The sequence below is a fragment of the Cydia pomonella genome, chromosome 15, assembly GCF_033807575.1.
Source record: "Cydia pomonella isolate Wapato2018A chromosome 15, ilCydPomo1, whole genome shotgun sequence".
Classification (NCBI taxonomy): Eukaryota; Metazoa; Arthropoda; class Insecta; order Lepidoptera; family Tortricidae; genus Cydia; species Cydia pomonella.
Window position 1 is genome coordinate 6,719,161 of NC_084717.1, and position 25,939 is coordinate 6,745,099.

The 25,939-nt window shown below is 37.1% G+C and overlaps 4 protein-coding genes across 5 annotated transcripts in view; 1 reads left to right on the forward strand and 3 right to left on the reverse strand.

Annotated features, from left to right (window-relative positions):
• The first annotated feature begins 165 nt into the window (after positions 1–165).
• Positions 166–1,472, forward strand: LOC133525662 (mitochondrial import inner membrane translocase subunit Tim9). The gene is made up of 3 exons (XM_061861999.1): positions 166–416; positions 657–752; positions 1,226–1,472. Exons 1-3 carry the CDS (start codon positions 378–380, stop codon positions 1,358–1,360), a joined length of 270 nt encoding a protein of 89 aa, XP_061717983.1. The 5' UTR covers positions 166–377; the 3' UTR covers positions 1,361–1,472.
• A 1,484-nt stretch (positions 1,473–2,956) lies between these two features.
• Positions 2,957–25,939, reverse strand: part of LOC133525661 (uncharacterized) — a 47,437-nt gene continuing 24,454 nt past the window's right edge. Inside the window, exons 1-3 of one of the 2 annotated variants that reach the window (XM_061861997.1) lie at positions 6,149–6,499; positions 4,246–4,382; positions 2,957–3,831 (exon numbers count right to left, since the gene is read on the reverse strand). In XM_061861997.1, coding sequence (XP_061717981.1) covers positions 3,028–3,831; positions 4,246–4,382; positions 6,149–6,176 — 969 coding nt within the window. In that variant the 5' untranslated portion in view covers positions 6,177–6,499 and the 3' untranslated portion in view covers positions 2,957–3,027. Of the gene's footprint in view, positions 3,832–4,245; positions 4,383–6,148; positions 6,500–25,939 lie in introns of those variants that run through there. The other variant, XM_061861998.1, reaches the window with a different exon arrangement.
• LOC133525657 (UDP-glucosyltransferase 2-like) lies at positions 8,229–14,216 on the reverse strand. Its single transcript, XM_061861993.1, has 4 exons — positions 12,940–14,216; positions 11,540–11,762; positions 10,325–10,541; positions 8,229–10,069 (listed from the first exon to the last, which is right to left on the reverse strand). Exons 1-4 carry the CDS (start codon positions 13,750–13,752, stop codon positions 9,766–9,768), a joined length of 1,557 nt encoding a protein of 518 aa, XP_061717977.1. The 5' UTR covers positions 13,753–14,216; the 3' UTR covers positions 8,229–9,765.
• Positions 18,974–24,003, reverse strand: LOC133525663 (UDP-glucosyltransferase 2-like). Its single transcript, XM_061862002.1, has 4 exons — positions 22,096–24,003; positions 21,102–21,324; positions 20,469–20,685; positions 18,974–19,480 (listed from the first exon to the last, which is right to left on the reverse strand). The coding sequence occupies exons 1-4, from the start codon at positions 22,885–22,887 to the stop codon at positions 19,213–19,215; spliced, it is 1,500 nt and encodes a 499-aa protein (XP_061717986.1). The 5' UTR covers positions 22,888–24,003; the 3' UTR covers positions 18,974–19,212.

Here is a 25,939-nt window from a genome sequence, read left to right on the forward strand (position 1 = left end):
GCTGATGATTGATTTGATAAACGTACTAATGGAAATTAACTATTAATAAATTAATTGCTGAAAAAAAAAGTATTTTACTAAAAGTATAATATCAAAATACCCATATAGCTCTTGAAATAACATTCTAACCATTTAATCAATTGAAAAGACAAAATGACAAGTAATAATAGAGCGTCCGTCACAATCATCACGAGCGCTCTCGCGCAAGCTTCAATAAATTTTCAGACTATTAAAAAAAACACTGTAACCTAAAATTCTCAACAAATTTTACTGTTCTAATATTTTAGTCAATGAAATAGTTAACTGTGTTGTTTATTAACTAGAAGCTATTACGCTAAACCTGTCTGTATTTAAGTTCCTATCTATTACCATTCAGCATGGCAGCCGAAATTAGTGAAGCTGATCAGATCAAGACGGTAAAATAATTGTTTTGTAAATGCTATCCCATTTGCAAGCACTTTTCGATTTAATCCAATATTCATAATAAGACTTCCGAAATAATATAATATTATATACTTAAGTTCTTGTCTGTTATTGCTAAATCTTCAATTATGAAGAGCACTTTTTCGAATATTACTTCTAGTATTATTGATAAAAATAAAATCTTAAAAAAAAGTACTTTATATATTATTATGTAGTAATCTTTTTAATTCCAGTTCAAGGATTTCCTGGTGCAATACAATAAACTGTCAGAACTGTGTTTCAATGACTGCATTCATGATTTCACTTCAAGATCTCTGAAGTCCTCTGAGGTAAACATTCCATAGTCTTCTCGAAATTAACATTGTAGGTAATTTGTATACGGATATGTTGCAAAGTAATATTTTTTTCTAACCAAGTCTTGCTTGAGTTAACATTATTGATAATAATGTAATAGAGTGAATGGATTCAAGGGTCAATTTATTGCCTTATTGATTGTATTATTCGCTCTTTTTTGTATTTTATCCTAACCAGAATCACATATCCCCTGCCAAAGCAACATCAAAAATATTGGACGAAACCTTTGACCCTCTTTTTGTAGTTTAAGTGTTCTGTTTAACTATTTTGTACTGAAAACGGGGTGCCCAGCACCGAAAGTGTTAAGGTTAAATTCAACTCTTGTCCTGTTTAAACTCAATAAGTTATTGAGTTTTTTATATCTAAGTTGTATCTTGATATAAAGATATAGAAACGAAAAAGAATAGAAAGAATAGAAAAAGATATAAAATTGTGTTTTTTTTTTCAGGATAAATGTACTTCAAACTGCATGGAGAAATACCTGCGAATGAACCAGAGAGTATCTCAAAGGTTCCATGAATTCCAAATGATAGCAAATGAGAATATGCTTGCAATGGCCCAAAAAGCTGGGAACCCTAGCTAATTCCTGCTGAAGAAACTCATCTAAGTAGTGACTTCACACTTAATTATTATATTTTTTGTTAGAATTTGTTGTCTTCAGTGAAGACTAATAAAATTGTTAATGAGTTAGAAAATTTGCCTTATATTTAGCCATGTGATTACTAGTTAATTATTAAAATTTCAATGACAACAACCATCGTAAACCTTTTAGGTTATTCAATCAATCAATTTTTCGTGTTATGGCTACATCAAGGTGTTGATGATTCTGCCAATGTCGAGGTTGAATAAGACACGGCTAGTATATGAATTTTATCAGATTACGGTCATAGACAGTGTTCGGTGTTTTAGGTTATTGTCAAATGCTAAAAAGATCTGTCATATTTGTTTAAATTAATTTGTATTGCACTTCTCTTTACTCAGATTTAATTTTGGAGGATACTAGTAAACACTACTTTTGAGGTTATAAAATTTCTAATCTAAACAAATGGGGTATATCTTCATAACAACTTTCATCTAATTGGTTTACGAATAAGCAAGAGTGATAGAGAGGTTAGATAACAAAATCTTGTTTCGCGGTAGATCCTTAGATTGTGATGGATTGTGGTAGTGGCGCCCCCTAGGCCCCTACGGAGAGTTTCGCGTAATATTGCCTATTAGTTATTTGTTTTCCAAAGAGGCAAAGTGGCTTTTGAGTGTTGCGAGGGTTTAAAGGGCCAAGGCACCGAGTGAAACACAGATTTTCTCACCACACCAACGCGAGGAAAATACTAACTAAAAAATCATACCAAATGAACTTTATTAAATTTAACATTCAAAATCATAAAAGTCAATTCTACTTGCCAACATAAGGAAACAACTCAAAATTTGTATCAATTACTTTGCTACTCTTGTGGATTGCAACTTTCTCATCAGTTTTTTGAACTAGTTAGGCCTTAGCAAATTATCGTGGAAATATAAACGACCTTATTGTCAGTGTCTTAGATGCATGTAAATATATCTTCACCACACCAACTGGTAAAGGCCCTCTTAATGAGAAAGTTGCATTTTATCGACATGTGGGGCAAAGTAATCAGATGCAAATTTTGAGTTCTTTCCTTATGTTGTCAAGTGGAATTGACTTTTATGATTTTGAATGTTAAATTTAATAACTTTCATTTGATTTTGTTTTGTGTGGCTGGTAGAATTGACTTTTAAATGACGATTTGTAATGATACATTTTTTATTACGTTAATTTGCATTTTATTTGCTTTGATTTTTTTGGTATTTCATAGTATTATCCTCGCGTTGGTGTGGTGAAAATAGTTTCACTCGGAGGCAAAGTTTGTTTAACCGTCGTGCCATGAAACCCTCGCAACGCTCACGATTCGGCTTCTCGAACCACTCGCTACGCTCGTGTTTCAATTTTGAAATCTTACGCTTGCTCTGGTATCAATATAGGCACGAGCGGTTAAACAACAACTTTGCCCTCTTGTAAAACAAATAACTTTACTATTTTGCAAATAGGCTTGTAAAGATATTTCTGGACTCGACTGTATATGAAGTTCGAAGAAACGAAATGAACGTGGGGGGCGCCTGAATATATTAAATACCTACTTAAAGCAAATAAAACAACTAGATGCTCGATGTATTAGAAATCTAATGAAAAGGATGTTACAGTTACATAAATTGTTGTTACCTAACCTAAAGTATCTATTTTACTTTCGCATTGTTGTAGTCTGCAACACAATTGTCAGCACTAGAATCACGTTTGGTGGCGCCAGTGTTGGAAGCGTAGTCCGACACACAACAATTGTCATCACTGGCTACCTTTTTAGTGGTGCCACTTTTGGGGGTGGTGCGGACGGCAGGACCTGCTTTGTATTTATTAGGTTCGTTTTGTAGGGGTTTAGATACTTTAGGTTCATTTTCATCACTCATGGCAGGGGGCCAGGAATTGGCGCACTTTCCAAACATGCATAAAATACTCCTCTTCGGGCAAGGTCTGGCGCACGACGTCGGCGGCGGAGAGAAGTCTAATATAAACGAAGTCTGCGAACTCGTGTAATCATATTGATAATCGTTAAATTTGGCCTCGATGCTGAATTTCGTAGTCGAAGAAGTGTTGGCGTCCGCATTCAGTACGTATTTAAGAGGATACGGGCCGGAAGGCGAATTGTCGAGGTTGGAAGGCTTCGTGCATATTTTGTATTTGCCTCCGTGTCTTACGATCCTGATTAGAGGCATTCCAGGTGGGCAAGTTGGTCCAGAGCAAGAAGAAGGCGGCGGGAAGCAGGGTTTGAGGCAAGGTCTGGAGCAGGCTCTTGAGCAACTCTTGTAGAGACATGCTCTGGAGCAAGGACGGGAGCAGATAGGTCTGGATGAGCATCTAGATGGGCAAGGTCTTGTTGAGCATCTCGAAGGGCAAATTGCGCAGGTCTCTCGAGAGCCGTTGTGAGCTTCGATTCGGCGAAGGACTGTGCAGGAAATGTGGCCAGGACGCCAGCCACATCTTTGCTGCGAATTAAAAGCAATAACATTGATATCACCGATTTACTGTATACCTAGCGTAAAAATAACGTAGGAGTGCGCAATGTTTAATTATTAAGACAGCATCATGAGACCAATTACTGTCGCGAGCGGTCCTAGGGTGCAATCAAAGATCCAAAGTAAAGATGCATCATAGTTTTCTTACAAACTTACTAAGAGTTACCTATAAAATGAATCGCATGTAATGTACTGAAGAAAAAGTGACTAAGGCCTGCAGTGGCCGAGGACATATTCGAACTGCTTTCGCAGGAAAAGGAGCACACTGATTACCAGTTCGCCGGACGATATCGGCCTGTCAGCTATTCGCGAATAACTGACCGGTCTCAATCCGGCCGGTATTAATCAGTGGACCCCTTAACTCTATGATTTGTTGTGTTTTACCTGAAACCGAGGAGAAGATTTAGCGCAGTACATCCACCCCATATGTTTGGGCACGGGTCCAGGCTTGACCTCCTCTTTTTCCAGGCATCTGTGCTTCGGCAGGTCGCATCGGCCGAGGCAGCTGGATGAAGATTTATCTGCAAACAAATATGGTGATTTCTGCTGTTCCTAGTAAGTACCTATTAGAAGTAGGAGAAACTTTATATGCCTACCTGACTATATTTTGCAGACAATCCTTAAATGCAGTAGTGTACCTACAAGTATTATGTTAGATCATCTAGTAGGGGAAACGGTACCTTGGACCTAGTTTTATCTCGGACAATTGGCAATATTTCCACATTGCCACGGTTATTGAAATATTTCATGTATATGTATTATTTGAAACGTTATTATTAATTATCAAAATCAAGTTATCGACGACACTTGAGAGCGGCCGGTATCTCAAGAAAAAAACGAAAATAAAAAATTGTGTTATGAAAAGTCAGTATTTCGAACTTTACATCAAGGATGATTATTTCATGTTTTGCTAATAGATAATAAGTATAATAGGTTAAAGTTCAGTTAATTAGCTACTCGATGGTAGGATCTTTTCAGCCTAATCTCAATAGGAAGTGCTATTTCGTAGCTTACTTGTCCAAAAAGTTGCCTTGTACCTCGGACACCGAAACCCATGTTACATTACAGTACATGTGTGTGTACAATATTTATTACAGTATACAAGATCGATTACTTGGTAGCTTACAACGCAGATAACCAATAATAAGAAATACTTACGGCAAATATTAAACCTTTGGTTAAATAATAGTACATTACGATACAAGTGCGAAGGGAGTGTTTTAAATCGACACGAGTTGCGAATTACTTATTCGCACATGTATCGTACAACGTTTTACAGTACATATGGCCCTTTAAATGTTCGACATAGTAACGTAATATGCTAATTTTCGCACTAGTGCGGTAAAGTAGCACCATATGTACTGTAAATAATATTTCTATGATTATATTATAAATTTAGTAATTAAAATTGTCACGTTCGAGGTACAACGGGATATATCCAAGGTACATCAGGGGTGTCATTCCTTGAACACGTTTGCCTTTTTTTGCCAACCTCTCTTATCAGAATAAGCACCCCAATCCCGGAATTTTATATCGTATTCGATATTTTATTAATGTAGGTATGTTATGATATTCGGATAAACAACAATTCTGCAGCCTTTAGTTTTTTCTACAAATCATAAAATAAAAAGCTGTCTAAGGTAGAACAGGTTCCTATTAGGTAATAACATTTTTTGCCTATTGGTATTAAGAGTCGGTCTACGCTAAGTTTCCACAGGCATATCACGCAGCACTTGGAGTGGGAAACTTTATCATGGTCGCACTCTAGCTCATTATCAGTAGCTGTTTATATTAGCAGTACGATGCAGCCTATAGCTCTTATTACATCCACTCGTTCGTCGGGCACTTTTGTAGGGAGGCTGGCCAACGGAAGCTACCCGACCCTACCCTAGTTAGCATCCTGACAGCAGCTTTTCTTTCCACGTAATAGGACACCGTAAAAAAAAATCTACTTCCGCAATCGACATTGCTAGTTTAGTTGTGTATAAATATAAAACTTTGAATAATTTAGGCAAATTACTTTCAATAAAATATTCAAGAAAAAGTACCTACATTTAATATTTCAAGTAATATTAACGATGTTCTAATATTTCGTTTAACACAAAATTCTGGCCGGCCATCGAAAATAGGTACCTACACCGGTCCCCTTTCGAAATTGAGACTAGAAAAAGGGTAGATGTAATAAGCGCTTATTACGGTAGTGTTTAGCAACAAGGAGCTAAATTTTGTCGCAACAATGGCGCTAGCAAAAGTTACAGCATTCAAAATAGGTATCTTAAGTACTTACTTTTGCAGGATTGACAGCAACAAGCCATTTTTGCGATCGGCAACGGGTTTCTGTTGGATGTTTTTAGGTTCCTATTGGGTTGGGATTGGATGGTTGGTTGGTTGGGAGGTTGGTATTTTTAGAGTGGAAAACTGTCAGTCATGTTATTTGCTAAAACCTTGCCCAGAAGAGGTTGTTTGGTCCGCGGTCATAGTGGTAATTATAGGAATTTTGTAAAGATTACATGTTCAATGGTTTTAAGGTGAAATCTAAATCGATTATTATACTTGTTTTACCTACATTCTGTTTGAAGTGTTATGTTTGACATAAGAATATTTCTCATTGGAATTTATTTCTTTTTCTAGAAGTTGTCAATATATTTTTAAGAGTAGTTGCTGACGTTTGCAAAAGGTTCAATATGTACGTGTGGAAGAACCTTTTAAGCATGGTTCCGTGTAATAAATAAGGCTTAGAATAAAATAATAAAGAGCAGATGCTTAAGCCTAATTAATTATTTCTAATAGGTGTATAATAAAGAGTAAAGTAGGTGAAGAGAGTCCTCTTGAAAGATTTCATTATGGAAGGCGAAAATCCACCAAATCACACAAGGAGGCACTATACAGTTCTGTTGGATCAAGGCCCATGCAGGACTGCTTGGAAATGAGGAAGCCGACCAGGAAGCCAAAACCGCCACCACTCTCCACCGAGCACCCGACTTTGATCACTTTCCCATCTCCTACATTAAGCACCTCTGTAAAAAAGAAACACAAAAAGCGCACTGCAACGACTACCTCACCTCTACTACCGGAATACACCTAAAGAACTGGCTACGAACTCTAAACCACATCAAAGAGCTCCGGAACAAGACCGCCATTTCCTTCCATCTAACTCAAATTCTCACCGGACACGGCTGCCACAAGAAATACCTAAAAAGAATGAAAATTATCACCGACGATCTCTGCCCCTGCAACGGAAACACCCCCACAAACAATAGACCACCTTCTACGATCATGCCCCAAATTCAGCATAGCAAGATTCAACCATGAAATCATCCGTCATAATCTCCAAATTCAACCTTACAGCCTCCCAGACCTCATTAGCAGAGAAAGTACATTGACCTAATTTTGCAAATTATCCAGGACCATAATCAACAGTAAAAACGTTCAACAACACATTTACTCATCTACACCACCCATCTTCACATCTTAACATTCATTACCACCATCACCTTTCATAACAACACAACATCACCCCAGTGTCACATCATTCATTAGAGATATAAAACATCCCACAGACCTTACGGATCCACTGGACTGGACCCAAAATTTTAAACACATAATAAATAAATAAAAAATTATGGTAGGTGGAGGTAAGGAATGGAATCTCCATGTCCCAAAAAGTGTCATCAAATAACCTTAAATAGGTGGTGCTACAATACCTAGAATACTTGAAAAAAAAACAAAAACAAATCATAATAGACAGCGCACTTCACTCCGTCAATAACGCCTAGGTTCTTAGCTACTCTGGAGAGATTTGGAACTTTTTTTTGACAGCTGGGCACTTTTGCAACAGTTCTACCATAAGAGATTTCACTCCTTTTAATTCCACACTCCATGTCCATACATTTTATGGTAACCCATTTGAAAGCACTGTCTAATTTCGTCACTATACTTACTCAACCTCGTATCTATATATTAGATATACGTATCAGATAAGAGTTTGAGTAAGTATAGCGACGATTTGCTTCCGAAACTATGTATGTGGGTACTTTCGTCGTCCTACATAATATTTGGTCTACTTGGGCCTTCGAGCAACACCGGCTTCCGAAACTTCGGAAGGGAGCAGCCCAAGCGATATCTCACCGTACAAATCTTTTTGCTATTTTTTGCGGGGGAAACGTGTACACAGACGCACTTTTCACTCACTACATACAAAATCCAATCTGTAATTACGACACAAATACGTAGAAAATGACACACGTCAAAGACAAATCTTGCACACGTCGATCTCTTTTTGTGTATGGACGATTCACAACATGCACCGCCATAGTAGTACTATTAGTTATTCTGTGGCCATAGGTACAGGGTAGTTTTTTTTGGAATAATAAAATTGCAGTTTGCTCCAGATCTTGTTTAAAATGATTACATGAGTAATGATGTGATAAAGGTCCTTCTTGTACGTGTATCACTAGCTTAAATCACACGCTACAAAGTCGTTTCAGGTTATGGGCCCAGCACCCTTCTCTATGCAAAATTAAAAACAATAAAACTCTTTCTTTTTATAAATTCATCTATGCTATATTTCAAGTACATCACAATCATATCACAATGGTTGCAAATAAATTACCAATACTTGAGATACCATTTTGAACACCAGGGGGCCTAGCCATGATGATAATTGTTAATATAAAATTCCACGAAGTTCGCAAATTGCGGACATCTTTCTATTTTATTCCAATTAAGGCGTAATTAGAGTGACAGAGAAAGGCCCTGTTATCCCGATACATTTTTTCTATTCGTTTAGAATTTGTCGATGTACAATTGTCACTTTGGCTAGGCCCCTAGCTGGTAATGTTTGTTTTCGAACTGAAATAGATAACGACCAAGTTTGCACGAACTTGGCACTTTTGGCAGTGACAAATGTACCTAAAGTCGCCATCAGATATATCAGAGTGGCCGAGGTGCTAAAAATATCTGAACAAGCACTTTAACGCCTTGATAATAGAGGCATGTTCAGATATTTGTAAGCGCTTTGACCGCTCGATATATCTGATAGCGACTGTACTTACAGACACTTGGTGCAAATGCAAATCTTGGCGGGTGACTTTGTATAATGTTCAGCCGTCAATCTACATTGTTCCATTGTTCCAATTAAACTGGTTTGATTATACACTTTTGGATCGCTATCTCTAGTCTTCTATGATCACATCTCTTGCTCGGTGATACGGTTCAACTTTGATTGGCAAAATAGTAAAGACTTACACGGCCCGCTTTAGATTTACGTCCGAGGGTTCCATATGATGAAAAACGATCTTTAAGATGAAATAAAATGATTAAATCTCATATAATCTGTTTAAGTAACTATAGCGGCAATCAAGCAAGCAAGTCCCATCAAGCTAATAACTTTGCATGGCATTTGCTATGAAAAAGTGTGGCCACGTCATCATTAATGTAAAATTTCTATGAAAATATGACGTTTAATGACACGTTCTCACTCTGTTCAAGTCAGTGCAAAGTTAGCTTACCTACCTACTTATTTAAGGCTGGCGTCCACTAGGCTCGCCGAGGCGAATCGAATCGCAATAATTCGCCTGTGATGAACGCACACGGATCAAATGCGACACAATTCAACGCGGCTCGATTCGACTGTAGTCGACGCCAACCTTATCTCCTTCTATACATCTACTATGAAACTGTCTGTTGACAAAAAGCCACGGCGCGGCGCCGCACCACCCTGCGTTGACTGAGGTGCGCCGAGTCGAATCGAAGCGCGTCGCTGCAGAAATTTGCCTGACGAGCGATGCGAGGAGGTAAATTCAACTTAGTGCGCCGCTGTTTCTCGTCAACGCAGGTTCATTAGTAAAAATGTATAGAAGGCCTTTAAAAGTACTTAATGCGTGACTGTTATTACCTGTGTTGTCATTCACGCTTTGACTTCTTATTTGTCTTTTTGTTATCTGCTTTGACATTTTTGACTCTTGGCTTCGATTTGCATAAGCTGAATAACAAACTTAAAACTTTTGTAATAACATATAAGGAGATGAACAATACGCCTATAATATCTAAGTAGAAATGTTGATATAAAGGTGTGTCGGCAGCCGCAGCTCTAAATGTGAAGTTACTGTGCCGAGCTGCGAACTCGGTCCAGTAGATTGCTGTGTCTAGCGGACGCATTGGTCGATCATGCCATGCCTTGGAAATCTGCTTCACTCTTTCTCTAAACCTGAAAAGAGATAATAAATATTAAGGTATGAAGGAATGGAACAGGACAGCAGAATACAAATGATAGCCGAGATTGGACACCATAAGTTGATCATTTTATAATTTATAAATAAGCATTGGTAAACGGGCTCACACGAGAGGACGCCTAAGATCGCGCAAAGTGGTAAGCCAGTAGGAAAGCGGAACCTAGCAAAGGCTGGGATAACGCTAGGTAAAACAAGAAGAGAAATAAGCATTGGTAATGTAATAGTCTTACTTGGGATCTAAAACTTTTCGGAATGCTGCCAGCAGATTTTCTTTATTTAAATCCCTTATTTGAACTTGCACTCCTAGTCCGCTTTCTTCTATGGCAGCTCCATTTGCAGGCTGGTCGCCCAAAACTGGCATGGCAACTATTGGCACGCCGTAATGTATGGCTTCAGTAGTGCCACCCATCCCGGCATGGGAGAAAAAGGCCAACGTATTTGGATGACCTGTAAAAAAACATTAACAAAAGTTTTATTTTAAGTTCTTTATAGTCTTTTGGGTGAAATTTTTTGGGGGGCCGTTCAAAAAGTTCATGTTGTTAAATCGTCTTCGACGATACCAAATATATTCCCGGGCGCAAATAATAAGGACGGATAATGGAGAGACTTGGGAGAAGTTCAAGTGATATTCAGAGTTATATTGTTAATAATGAACTTAAATGATTTTTCTTAGGAAGATTTCTTTGAATTGGCGCCTAGCCTTTTTTAAGACATGATTTACTGAGTTATTTGAACTTAACAGATTAAACATTAAAGGTACTAAATCCTGGCGTAATAAAAATAATTGTACCTTAGCGTTTTTTTTTTTTTAAATGAAATCGATAACTTGAAAAATTATAACGCCTGCAAAACTGTAATAGCAAGCAAAATATAAAATTAGTAAAACTTGGAAACCACAAATAAAATAACTCGTATTATAATTGAATATGAAGGTACAAAAAAGGTACAAAAATTTGGCTTTTATAGAATTTATCAATAACCACAGGAACATAGCGTAATAAAGTACACCCGCCATTCTGACTGTCAGGATGGCGGGTGTACTGTTTTTTATCACCAAAAAAACAGGCACTTTAAGTACCGTGAGGTACAGTCGAGTTCATAAATATGTATACACTTCTTCACCTTAATCCATTGCAATAGTGTGAAACAATGTATACATATTTATGAACCCGACTGTACAATTTTTTTTAAGGAGGTACTAAATAGTACAAATTAGGTACAAAAATATGGTATGGTTTTCATTTAATTTTATTTAGGTTCACCCGTCATTCTGACTCTCACGCAAAAAACGGCAAAAAAACACATTTGTTGTATGAGAGTCCAGTTAAATATTTATTTTATTCTGTTTTTGGTATTTGATAAATTTGTTTCCAAAGTTGTGTAGGTATCACTAAACAAGATATTTTACAATACAACTATATTTACAAAGTAGGTATTACGCTTACCCAAAATATCAATCTGAGGCAGCCAACTGCCAGTGTAAAGTTTATCCTGAGCAACAGCTACAGTCTTGTTACTCCACTTCCAGATAAACCTCTGCGGCAGTTGGGCCATTACGTCCAAAATGGTCTGCACCCTCTCAGGAGACAAAGAGGATGGATTGATCACGGATCCGAAGCTTATATAAACTACACCATGTTTCGCTTCTTCAACAAATGTCTTCAAAGCCTGTAAAAAAACAACGAAGAAAGGCTAATAACACAGGTAACTGTAGCTTTACCGTTAACTTTATAGACCGCGGGCCAGGAGCATATCTCGTCAGTCATCGCCTCCCGGCTGATACTTTGTTGGTTGTTTGTTTGTGTTAGTTTGTAGTACATGGTGCAACGAGGGGGGTAAGTGAAATTTTGGAAGCGAGGGTGGTAATTCCAGACAGCCGCAGGTTGGTTTGCAATATTCTTACCCCCGAAGTTACACATGTTTTTCGTCACACTTGCGAAGAAAAAACTTAATTTTAAGCAAAATTATTCTTAAATACGGTGACATGTCAAACATTCGTCCGCCATATTGTCATTTGTTGACAGGTTAGGCATTATTATTCGGTTACTCGGCATTCAGCCACAATTTAAAATTAAGTAAAAATATTTTTAACGGCTATTAAATTAATCAAATTAAATATTTTAAATCATAAACAAACATATTAAATTATTAACGACAGTATTTTTAAAATAAAACTCATTTACGCTACTTGGTTTGTATGAATTAGTGACATAATTAAAAAAAGTTATAACTCCCTATGGAGTTATAGCTTTTTTCTCAATCCATAACTCCCGCGGAAACAATATAGGCCTTTGTCCTTCAGTACACCTGCATGAAATAAGGTTTTTTCGAGCAAATGTGCGGAAAAATAAATAGAAACCGTCAGCCGGTTGTATCGCGGTGGAAAGACCGTCAGCTGTAAAATGTAAAAAATACGTGTTTCGGTGGCTGCCATTCCTCAACCCACCAACGCAGCGGCAGTTGAAGTCCACGAGGGTTCATCATACATAGCCGTTTACCACTATACGAGCTTTCGCCCGGGAGGCGATTGGTCATGGAAATCTGTTCCTGGCTCGCGGTCTATTAAGAAAGAGCAAAAACGATCTACAAACGAAACAAAACAGCTAATAAGTTAGTTGATACAGTTTGCTTTAAAGTAATTGAACGGGGAAAAAATACTGCTTTAGCAGTCCGATGTAAGTGGGTAGATATTTTATATATGTGTATTTTTTGTCAGCGGTTTCAGTGTAGCGTCAAAACATTTGAGTAAGTAGGTTTCTGTTATGAAGGTATAAGGACAGGTGTCAATCTTTCGGTTAGTGGTCCGTCTTACTTAGGCTTTTCATGTGATAGTTTGCATACTTACGCCCGCTAAAGATTTGGCCCTTTCGACATGGTAACCGCCGACTTCAATTACATTAGGCGGGAAAAGCCTGGATCCAGTTAGCACAAAGTTGTGGTATACAAGAAGGAACTTCATCTCTCTAGCCAAATCTTCCAAGGGCGGAATATCATCGTAGTACTCAGCGAGGGTGTTCTGGTTGCTTCTTTGCGATAAGAAATAGTAAAGCGTTCTGAAGGTGACATCAAATAATAGTCTTTCTATTCTTTGGTATAGCGTAGGCTTAGAACCTCCTTCTAAGAAGTGAAAAGGCACGTACGCTGTGTTGTATGGGATGCCTAGTCTCCTATAATGCCAAGGCATTAATATATGGGACATCATGCCGACTACGGGAGCGTTCAGTTTGTATGCAATACCGAATGCACAGTCGCTGTTAAATTGTTCAACGACTATCACATCGAATTTAGCTTTAGAATCGATTAAATCACGCACTTTTTTGTTCTTGAGCATCACTTCACAGTTCTGCTTACCAGTGGATGTTAAGAATAATCCTGTGTTGAAGATGGTTTTATATGACTTTTCTATCGGCATGTCATCTTTAAGTATTTCTATAGTTCCTGCCAAGCTGATACTGTGATAATTAGGCGGCGGATTCTTTTCCGGAAAGTGCGATATAACGGTAACATTATGTCCTTTATTAACGAGTCCCAGAAGATACACGCGGAACACTAAGAAGTGGCTAGTTCCATGATACGGAAATATACCTAGGATATTGAGGGCATTAGCGGTATGCGCTAGTGCGATAAGTAAAGCGAATGCTACGATGATTGACTTCATTGCGTTCAAGGGCAAGGATGTAACAAAACACTTCAGCTAAAAACTTTTCTATTTGTAACTACATACATGCAGTCAATGTCACTAAATTACACTGTCTCACTAACAACTTATTCGTTTGGAACGGTTAAACCATCGTTTTGGGAAGTAACCGGTGCACGCGTGAAATCATACGTCGTTCGTGTCTCACACTCGATCCAGACTGACCAATGGCCATGGAAATGAAGCTCGGTGAGCCAACGTAATGATCGTAACGGGAAACATGTTTAGGGAGTCACGTGGCGTAGCACGGGGCTTGCGCGTTGGGTTCAGTGACCTTTTTGGGCGTAGAGTTGCTGATAATCACAAATCATTCAAATATAGCGTGTCTATAGTTATCTAAACGTAATCGGAACAAGGGTTTTTAATTTACTTGATGTACTTTTTTTTATTGTCCTAGAAAAGAGAATTTGAAATAGTGGTGGATTGACAAACTTTGTAGCCACAGTAAATTTACTACCATCTTTCGACACATGGTTAATACTTTTAGAACGTCATGTAACTTTGATCCTTATACCTTCACTGATATGTGTTATATTTGATAAATATCAAAAAGTGGCGCCATCTAATTGATCAACGGCTAAAGGTATGTGGCGGCATCATTTCGAGCGATAAACCTTTGGGTTATGTCCGGTAAGATGGCGCCACTTTTTGATATTTAACAAATTTAACATACCAGTGAAAGAATAAGTATCAAAGTAAATTGGCATTCTAAAAGTTAACAACGACAACAAAAGTTAACGCGGCTACAAAATTTACTTTGACAATCCACCCCTATTTCAAATTCTCTCTGGTCCTAGGTAGACTTGGTCAGAATATACTTACGAGCAGGCGTAGTACCATCGTAGTATTTTCTTCCTTCTTTCTTCCTCGCGTTGTCCTGACGATAACGACAATTTTTAACGGTCCAATACTAAATTAATTTTATCCTTGGTAATTTTTCTTATACACTAACTATCCGTTGCGATTCTTACGATGAATTTGCCTATATTACTTATAATTAATGGAGGTAGAGTTAATGATGGTATTGATTATCCTAAGAATAATTTACTTACTAAAGGTAATTTAAATACGAAAAGTTATTCATTTCGGTTTATTAGAAATACAACTGGTATGACTGACACCTACTTATTTACATTTTTTTTTTTTAATGTACCAGCACTTTATTAATAGTTACCTACCTACTCCATTAGGTCAGGTGGGGTACGAGGAACTATGGCTTAAGGTGGACACTTGTAGGGAAAATAGAGTTACTAAATATGACAAATTATTTTACAAAAATTCAAAATTACAATTTTTTTTATTTCATAAAAGCGTACATAGTTATGATGCAGGGGATGGGGCCTCCCAGTAAGCAATATTAAAAACTAAATTAAATTATAATACTAAAAATAAAGCCAATTCGTAAATAAAATTAACTTTAAAATACTTACGAAGAAGGACTTTCCTCATACGGTTTCTCTTACCCGGAGAAAAAATGAAGTATGTTTCCCTAAACATAGTTTAACACAAGTTAAACTCGGGTGAAAGGCACCCATTCTAACCTGTTAGTACGGTCAAATTAACTCAAATTTCACTAAAGTCAGGAACTAATTCTAAGGACTAATAAAATCACTACGGATTGTTTTGTATGGGCTAAAAATCGAACTTTATACAATCGTTACTAAATTCACCCCCCCGGAAAGGGGTGAAATCGGCTGAAAATAATGTAATGGTTGTAACTTAGAAGAGAAAAAAGGTGTACTCGGTGCAATTTGGCGTACGTTTTACAACACTTATATCTAAATTCGCACGTGTTATTTATGTTAATTTAAGCTACGGAACAGGTAAAAAAAAAAACAACATACAAAAAAATCTATTTTGGCCATTGCGGGTCTGGGGAAAGTAATGTACTCGGTGCAAATTGAGTAAATAATTAGAAAAAATATCTAAATCCAATGTCAAATTCGCACCAGGGTGCGACACCCGGAAAGTAGTTTTTCATGTTTTACTGTCGTTGTACTTCGGGGGAAATTTTAATACTATTGGAAATTGATGCAATCATATTCATTTGATTTTGTTTACATTCGCACCCCTTAAAAAATTGGCATTTTTATACGGAACATGCAGTTTTGTAATCAAGTACCAAAAACGTAGAGCAATAAATACACAGAAGCGACAAGCACGTGATTAGTGGCAAGAGAAGAAACGCGCGTAGATGCACCGACGAAGCACGGCTCTTGAGGCACGAGTAGTTATGATTTTTTTTTCTTTTATACTACGTCGGTGGCAAACAAGCATACGGCCCGCCTGATGGTAAGCAGTATCCGTAGCTTATGTACGCCTGCAACTCCAGAGGAGTTACATGCGCGTTGCCGACTCTAACCCCCTCCCGCCCCTCGTTGAGCTCTGGCAACCTTACTCACCGGCAGGAACACAACACTATGAGTAGGGTCTAGTGTTATTTGGCTGCGATTTTCTGTAAGGTGGAGGTACTTCCCCAGTTGGGCTCTGCTCTAGATCTGGAATGACATTCGCTGTGCTGTGCCCTACCACACAGAGCGAGATGACATTCACAATGCCCATACCTCTCGTAAAAGGTTTCTGAGTATGCAAACAGACAGTCAACAAATTAAATACAGGTACGCTCAATGTGCAGTGCAGAATAGAGCAGAGTGACGTTGTACTTGTGTCAAAGGCCAAGATTCTTTTTGGGTCACTGATCCAGTGAAGTAAGTAAGTATTGCTTTTATAGTTAGTATTTCATGACGAATGAACACGAGGTGAGGCACTGGATGTATTTCCAACTATGCACCAGCTGATCCAGATATAAACCCTCCTTATTTAGTACGGTTTTAGAGATAACATTATGTTAGCTATTATAATAATCAAGTAATCATTTAAAATTGGTTGGGATAATATCATTGTATTAAAACATAGTTAAAAACGTTATTTCTGTGTTATCTAAATCCGTTTATTCGGATATTTATTTTGGTGGATATTCGAATAATTAGTATATAACAATATTCTAATTGCAAACCCTACATATAGTAGTGACACCCAGTAGTGACACAAATAGGTAATGTAAATACTGCGAGGAGGATCTTGTTTAGGAAATAATCGGACAGACAGACGGACTTGACGAATCTATAAGGGTTCCGTTTTTTGCCATTTGGCTACGGAACCCTAAAAACAGAGCGATCGAGTATATTCCTTTAACAGGATGCTCTCTTACAGCATATAAAAAGGGCTTAACAGACCCACATTGGGACCAATTTACCTGAATAGCGACCCACAAATGCTAGATTCTTGCAAAAAAAAAAAATGTTTAATTAGTGTGTAACTTTAATTAGCTAGATCCGGAGTAAATTACAATAAAACGATTTCAGTATTCTTAATTTTGATAATATAATATAATAATTTTGACGACCGGTTTGGCCTAGTGGGTAGTGACCCTGCCTACGAAGCTGATGGTCCCGGGTTCAAATCCTGGTAAGGGCATTTATTCGTGTGATGTGCATGGATATTTGTTCCTGAGTCATGGGTGTTTTCTATGTATTTAAGTATTTATAAATATTTATATATTATATATATCGTTGTCTAAGTACCCTCAACACAAGCCTTATTGAGCTTACTGTGGGACTTAGTCAATTTGTGTAATAATGTCCTATAATATAAAAAAAAAAAAAAAATAATAATAAAAAAAAAATAATAATAATACTTTTATCGAAAATATTACTTTACTATAAATATCGTTCAGCAAGTTACCTTTACTTAAACATCATTTGCCTTGCAAATTGTATTGAAACAGCCATCCGACTCTTGGTGGTGTCATCCGGTATGGAACAAAAATAGTGTAATTTGCTTGTTTATAAACCGATTTTCAAAATTTTAATGGAATTTAATAGCTTACTAATGTAGCATTCATATCTTGATACAATGTTTTCCTGTAAAGTTACTAGTAAAGTTGATGAAAACAAAAAACGGATTTTTTTTCGGGAAAATTTAAATAAAACTTAAAATTTCTCGCAAACTATGGTACTTACAAGGACAAATGTATAAACGATATTGTAGCGCATTTAATTTTGCTTTTTATGACACCCCACACAAGCTTACATGTGATATACTTTCTGTGGTATACGCAATATTCTGAACACGGCACCGGCCATTTTGATGACGTCATAACTGGTGACTTAACCACGTTAGAAACTGTCTCCCGATGGTTTTTTTGTCAAAATAACATGCTTAACAACATACTAAAATATGGTGCTGGTTTCATCAAAGGCACCTTTTGGGCCCTATATGACCCTAAGGGAAGCGCCTTCATACCTACTCGTCTAACATTTTTTTTATACAATCAAACACATTTGAATAAGTAGTCGATAAAGCGGTCAAACTCCGATAGATTATTAATATATTGTAACATGACATCACTATTTTTGATCTCACATAGACAATTTACGCACGAACTTGCATTTCATTTTTGGTCGCACTTTTGAAGTTTGACAGTCGTTCTTGATATCCTATTTCTATGTATCCGGATCCGAAAAATTGTCGGATATTGCAAACCCTAGCTGCGCGCTGCGCTATCTCCCCGCCCCGCGCGCCCCGCGCCGTGTGCGGCAACCACTTTCGCTTGTAGTTCGTTGCGATTAATTCTATTTACTTTTTGACAAACTTCCGGTAAAAAAAATCTATTTTTTATTTAGTGCAAATGTAGTGTCTTTAGATAAGTACCGTTTTTAAAATTTTCACGTCTCTCTTAATTTCCCCCGAAGCACAATGTACAAAATAATTAAAAATACATGTTCCATAATTTGCCCAGGCGTGCAAAGTTAACTGAATGTTTATAATGCTTTAAAAAGCTTAACTTGAGATTGCACCAACCGACTGACTAATCCTCGAGCCGCAATCGAAAAAAAAAAATTTTTTTAGGGTATCATACATTGCACATCTTTTTAATTAAGATATACTATGCACCAAGGTGTTCTCTATACAGTACTTAGCTTGAACCCAATAGCTTTTAATTTACTCCAAAATTACGGCACTTTATAGTTTATACCTAAAATTTAACGGTCTTCCGTACATAATAGAAACGGTGCAACTCGGGGGAAATAATCTAGTTGCGCCATCTAACGAATCCAAAAAAAGCACGACTACACGACTTACTTCCATACTTTTCGTTAACTTGACTATACTATGTGTCTAAAGGGGTCCACTGATTTCCAGTTCACCGTTCACCGGGCGATATCGGCCTGTCAGTTATTCGAAAAAGCTGACAATTTGAATCGAATAACTGACAGGTAGATACTCGTATTGTCCGGCGAACTGCTAATCAGTGGGCCCCTTTATATTATGACATAATTATCTCGTCAGAAATGGGTGCCTTTGATTTCATGGTTATCAATCTACTATTACTGTTATATTAAAACACCCATCACGACTTTAATCCTTCTTTGATTTCGTTCTCTTTCCAAATACAAAGTACTTAATAGCAAAAACAAATGCATACAAATTAATAAACAAAATAATAAAAATAGTGAATAGCACATCCAACCCTAAAAGTTGGTAATAAGGTTTGCCTACTGCAGCTATTCGAAGCGTGGAGTTTGGATGGCGGACGGCGTACTCTGTCCAATAGATGGCGCTGTCCATCGGCGACATGGGTCGGTCATGCCATTCCCTGGAGATTTCTTTTGCTCTTCTTCTGAACCTAAAATTATTAGAAAAACAGTTGATAATTGTGACTATTATCAGGTACTTACATCATATCACACATGCGAATGCTGAATTCTACGATTTAAATCTAGAGGTTTGGCCAGTCACCATGACATAATATCCATACGATTATTGTTAACAATGACTATGCAAATGAAATTTGATAATTCGAAACTAATTGGAATTATTTATTTATCGTATGGCTGTTACACACTGGTAAAAAAAAAAAAAAGTTTAGGTTTTTGAAATCTTCAGCAGGTCCATTGTATTTGGTAATGGGGCACTCGAACACCATGTGGTGTATAGTCTGTTCCGGATCTCCATACTCGCACGCCGCCGATTCGCTCCATCCCCACTTGTGCCAAAGGTACGAACAGTTACCGAACCCAGTCCTCAGGCGGTTCAGTTTGCACCATATTGGAATGAATTAGAATGAAATATCAATCTAGAGAATTTTCTCTCCTTTGCATGTCAATCAAGTACTTCTCGAGATCTTTCTAATGAACCTAAACTCAATGTGTTTATGTTTTTCCATCGAAGAGTACCTTTGGCTATCTTCCAACTGCATCATCAGATCAGCTCCATGTGCAAGATTTAAAGCACATATTAGAGGTACATACTCGTACAAAGAGTATACCTACGCCGTGAAGCTAAAAGTGTGTAGGTACTTAATAAAAATGTCTGCTCTATGCTTATTTTAATGTCATAGAATACGCACAAATGCAGAAATGAAGAGCATTTTTTTTATTGATATTATTGTAGGTAAAGCCCGACCAGAAATATATGATCATTGTCAAGAGGGCGCTGTAATTTTCATGTATAGGGTGACAGTTCAGTTTAGTACCTATGAAAAATTTAGTTCCAATGAAATTCCGCAATATGGCGCGTGATCATATATTACTGGTCAGGCTTTACCTACAGTTCCTACAGTCAGCCAACTACATCTAAATTATTTTGAATTTATGATCACAAAAACTACTCACTCTGGATCCAAAACGGTCTTAAATTTTTCTAGCAGCGCGTCTTTGGTAAGTTCATCAAACGGCATGCGAACGCCAAATCTCTTCATTTCCAAAGCTAGAGAGTTCAGCGGTTGTTCGGCGAATACTGGGGTGAGAACCACGGGGACGCCGTGGTGTATGGCCTCTGTCGAACCCAGGAGCCCGCCATGGGAGTAGAACGCCACGATATTGGGATGAGCTTTGAAATTTTTATTAGATTTACACGTTGTAATACAAAACGTCCTTATATTGTAAAAAATTAAAAATACTGCTTTTTTGCCTTAAACAATTTATTTCTATAAGTCTGTTATTTTTTTTAATACTGTGAAGTAGGTACAAATGAGCGTTCAAGAAGCGAATGAGCGTTCCATATTTTTTATGGGCTTCATAGTAAAAAAAAAACATCGTGATTATTTCGGTTTTAATAATACTTTATGGAGTAAGTAATTTTAAACGCTTTCTTCTAAACAAGAAGACAAAAAAGATCTCTGTCAACAATATTTTTGGTTCCTAACTGAATTGCTTACTGTACTTTTAATTGTAAATTCATCAACTATTCATTGAAACAACTGAGACGTGCGCAATGGCGATGAGGTTGTGTTGATTTTGACATACCTAGAATATCATTCTGCGGTAACCACTTCGACACGTATATGTTCTTCGGATTCCCAGGTAATTGGTCCTCTCCCCATTTAAAGACCACTCGTTGTGGTAGCTCCGACAGCGCTCCTACTATGGCTTCCAGTTTATACTTCGGAAGGCTTGTCGGTTTTACCATTGAACCAAAACTTACGTATATAACTCCGTGTTCCGATTGTTCTATAAACTGTTTTAATTTCTGAAATAACAAGAATAAGTAACAAACAGCTTATTCGTATAGTCATAAGGCCTGAAACATTTTATCCACAAGAATTTTTAAATATAACTTTAACCCATTAGCCAAAAGCGATGTCCCGTATAAAATTTTATTTGAAAAATATAGTATTATATAAATCAAGTGTGATGATTGTATTTTTTATTAAACTCAGGGATTTAAAAGCTACACAAAATGCCGCGTTGCCATGGCAGTCAAAGATATGGCCTAAAAATAAATAAAACTAAGGGACGGATGGAATGACACTAATTCCGTGGAAGATGGGACGGGTGCTGGTGTGGGACGCCACATGTGCAGACACCCTGGCCCCGTCTCATCTCCACGGCACAACTGAAAATGCCGGCGCGGCGGCAGAGGGGGCGGAAAAATTAAAAAATCCCAAATAGAGGGGTCTCTTCGTATCTTTTGGTGTCGAGACCTTTGGCCCGTGGGGTTCGAACGTGATTACTCTATTTAAGGATTTGTGAAAAAGAATAGCAGATGCCACCGGTGATCGTAGAGCCGGCAGTTTCCTCGCACAAAGAATTAGTATTGCGATACAGCGAGTAAATGCTGTTAGCATCTAGGTACGGCACCATGCCGCAGGGGGATAGTTTTTAGTAGTCTATTTTAAGATTCGTTTTACCTATTTATTTTTAAATGTTAAATTAGAAAATAATTCAATTTTTTGTTTATAAAGCCTTAATAAATAGCAGTTCCAAAATGTAGAGAAAGAGAGTCTAGTTGGGTACTCACCTCAGACAGCGGTTTCGGTTTGGCTACATGGTATCCCCCGACTTCTTTTATATTTTCGGGCCAAGCTCGAGGACCGAACATGGAATTGTGAAAGTATCCAAGAAGCAGCTTGATATCCTGCCCTAACTCTTCGAGCGGTGGAATATCGTCGAAATACTCCGCCAGAATCGCTTGTTCCGCATTTTGATAGTATCGATACACCCAATTAAGAGGTGGTAAAAACACTGTTAATAAAAAACGTGTTAAGAAATCTGGATTTGGCCAAATCTGTAGAAGTTGATGGGGAACGCCAAATCTCTCGTAATGCGATGGCATTAAACAATGCGTCGTTAGAGCGACCACCGGAGCTTCCAATTTGTAAGCTAATCCTAATGCACAGTCACTGATGAACGCTTCTACAAGCACTAGGTCATATTTCGTCCGGGATTTCACTAATTGCTGTACAGCCTCGTCTTCCACTAGTATCCTGCAATTTTCCATAACACTGTCGAAAATATATTTTGTCAATTCAACCGTCGACCATATACTCTGCTCCATATTTATAACACTTTCTAATATTTCCTTTTTACCAGCCAAACTGATATCGGTGTAGTTTTGTAAGGGTTGTTTTTGAGGAAAATGGGATATGACCGTAACATTGTGCCCTCTTTTCGCCAATTCTCGGAGGTACGGTTCGAATACAAAGAAATGGCTCTTTCCATGATATTGAAAGATTCCAAGTATGTTTAAAGAGTCAACTTCATTTAAATTAATTGTTACTAATGCTAAGAATAAAGCGGTGACGATTTTCATTTTTTGTTCGACTCGTATGATACCAACACAATGATTGATTAAAGTCAGAACAGTAATTATTATACGTATACTACTTCGTTTGCTTTATCATGCCGATAATTGCAGATAAAATCAATTGATATAATATGGTAAATATAAATTATGGAATTATCCAACGCACCTAGGAGTAATTAAAGAACAATCGAACTCTTCCATGTTAGGAATTATTAATAAAAAAAAAAAAAAACTAACAACACGACACCACACTTGAAACATTTTGGGTAAACTTGGCTAAAGTGAAGTGTTTTTACCTTTCTGGCAAATTGAATAAACTGCAGTTTTCTGACTAAAGTTTATAATTTTTAATATAAAAAATGCAACACCAGTGGTCTTATCTCCGTTAGGTTTTTTTTTGTTTAAGTTTAACACTCATGTCATGGTTATAATTATAACTCCATAAGGTTAAACAAAGTAGCGTCTTGGCACCAACTTTTATTTACTTTGTTATGGACTAATATGTTTCCTATTTGGCGTTTTAAATAATAAATCCCCGGAATATCTAGGGGTAGATCATGTGTGGACAAAAGTGGAATTCATATTCCTCCGAGTTTCCTATTAAGAGAATGTCCCCTGGAAGTGTATAAACGCTATAACAAAATGTATTTTTTCCGCAAAGATATCTAGAACTTTATTGTGTAGAATTTAATAAGCTTAAATGTTGTCTAACACCATAATTTTCCTAGATAACGTAGATTTAGAGTAAAACGCGAATTTCTCCAGGATGGTACACATTTGCAAAGATGGCTGCGATTCCTTGAGGTCCCAGGACATGAAAAACTGGCCTTTAATTTACATACATACCAAATTTCAGGAATTTTCCAGAGATTTCAAGGTGTGTTCTATTTCGATTGTGCTAGAGGTTATCTAGGAGATTTAGAACCAAACCTACACACTTTCTCACTTTTATCTTATGGCCATTTTTTTAATTTATTTTTTATGTATGTATTTAATTTCGGAAGTTATAAACACCACCACATCCTTTTTACACTACTGTACTAGTTTTTTATCATAATCCGGCAGAATATCAGTGCTTTGCTCGAAAGAGTGAAGCTTATAGCTGAATTGGAACCCTTTTGAGTTTGCTGCAATGCACACAGCGTACAGCAAGTAAATCCATTTCTCGTTTTTCTGGATATTATTTTTCCTGCTAATTAAATTGTGTGTTTCTGCACCATTCAAATAAACGTTTTATCTATCTAATAATTTAGTACCTTGGTATTGTCTCGGCATTTTGCTAATACTTATAAAGGAGCTTTAATGTCCACTCTGTAACCTGATCCCGAAGAAGATAATCACCAAACGAACAAATTTTTCATCAGAGACTGAAGGCAGTCCAACCTAAAGTGGAAAACAGGCCAAATTTTGAATCGTCTGGTTTCCTTACGCTGTTTTCCATCACCAATTTTTTAGACAAGGTCTTTTCATTTTAACAAAAATCATGTGGCAAGTTAAAGACCCGACCAAATGTTCTAGCATATTATTTTTATTACTATTTAAATAATACTACGATTTGACTTATAATAAATTAGAGATTGCCTCAAGAACATTTTCAGGGAAAATAAAAAAACTTTAAAAATATAAGGGTTGATTTAACCCCGCTACCCTGCATCCAGACCGGCAGTTCTGAGTTAGGCTATGATAGGAGAAGTATGAGAAAAAAACTCAGCTTGCCTCAAATACCGTGAGCGTCAGGATGGCGGGTGGACCTCAGCGAATTTAAACCAAATATTTATAGGGGGGTAACTTATTGTGGGAAGAGATACAGCTATTTTTATTAAATGTACACTGAGGTACACTAGAGGTACAATATATTTATAAATATTTCTTCGATTAGATTTGTACGCTATAAGACGCGCATAGCGTTGTCTCGCTCAAGCATCGAAGTGACGTGCTAATCGGATGTAATGTGCCATGCGCCTAACTTGTTCGAGGAACTGTTACTGTAACATCATGGTGACTTGACATAAAATATTAACGTAGGTAATCATGACTAGGTAATAAATAGGGCAAAGAGTAAAGTAAGTATACAGGAAAAGAGAGCCCTCTTTAAGCATTTTAAGGAAACTAATTTCGAAGCGCTATCTCCTGGCTATCTCTAATTTGTATCCGAGACTAGCTATGTATGTGTGCGTGTACATCTACATATTATGCATCCGTATGTGTAGGTACTTTCGTACTACATAATATTAGGTCTACTTAGGCGGTTTACAAGTAAATTTTTTTGTTTGATTTCTTGTAATTTTGTTAATTTTTGTTTACAAGATATCAAACAAAATACTGACTTGTAAGTCGCCCAGGTAGTAACGCCCTAATATTATGTAGAAACGTTTTAAAAGGATGAAATCCATAAAAAATGACACAGTTTATAGTAAAGCAGGTATATGTTTATTGCTTGCAATTAGGTATACATATAGTTGTGCCGTTCTCGAGAATGTTCTCCGTTTTGTATGGGGAATGTTCTCGTACGATAATTTTGTCGTGAACGGCACAAATAGCGGTATACAAGATAGTAGACTAGGTGTTGTAAGTACTTGCAGCTTCTGATTCTGTTTGAAATTGTTTTTTTTTTACTTCCGTGACTTGTGTCTCACTCTGACCTAGAAGTCATTCATGTGCGCAGAACGGGTCCATATTGGGTTGCATAAAAGTTAAGGTCATATCTTTGATACGCATAACAACTTGTGTCATAATCATCATTGCGCATACAAATGAAAAGTCATATTACATATATTGCGTCATACATTTTTAGCCATAATATTTGATGAGTGATGACATACATAGCAGTTGTAATATATTTTTTGTGCATACCTAACGAACCTAACCTAAAATTTTATGCGAATTAAATTAATCAAAATTATGGCATAGCTCATTTCTGACAGAAACCCAGTTATGCTCAGGAATAATTCTGACTAAATATTTTTATGACTTACAATTTTAAACCTAAAGTGTTATGACAATTAAAAATATGACTAAAGTTGTTATGCGACCAGAGGGAGTCCCGCGCATAACTGAC

Excerpts from the sequence above, each read along its gene's own strand:
- LOC133525662 (XM_061861999.1), top strand. The coding sequence starts at position 378 with ATGGCAGCCGAAATTAGTGAAGCTGATCAGATCAAGACG. Across the intron at positions 417-656 it reads AAGCTGATCAGATCAAGACG|TTCAAGGATTTCCTGGTGCA; the intron begins GTAAAATAATTG and ends TTTTAATTCCAG. Across the intron at positions 753-1,225 it reads GATCTCTGAAGTCCTCTGAG|GATAAATGTACTTCAAACTG; the intron begins GTAAACATTCCA and ends TTTTTTTTTCAG.
- LOC133525657 (XM_061861993.1), bottom strand. The coding sequence starts at position 13,752 with ATGAAGTCAATCATCGTAGCATTCGCTTTACTTATCGCACTAGCGCAT. Across the intron at positions 11,763-12,939 it reads GGGCCAAATCTTTAGCGGGC|GCTTTGAAGACATTTGTTGA; the intron begins GTAAGTATGCAA and ends GTTTTTTTACAG. Across the intron at positions 10,070-10,324 it reads CGAAAAGTTTTAGATCCCAA|GTTTAGAGAAAGAGTGAAGC; the intron begins GTAAGACTATTA and ends ATCTCTTTTCAG.
- LOC133525663 (XM_061862002.1), bottom strand. The coding sequence starts at position 22,887 with ATGAAAATCGTCACCGCTTTATTCTTAGCATTAGTAACAATTAATTTA. Across the intron at positions 21,325-22,095 it reads AACCGAAACCGCTGTCTGAG|AAATTAAAACAGTTTATAGA; the intron begins GTGAGTACCCAA and ends TTGTTATTTCAG. Across the intron at positions 20,686-21,101 it reads ACCGCAGAATGATATTCTAG|CTCATCCCAATATCGTGGCG; the intron begins GTATGTCAAAAT and ends AAAATTTCAAAG.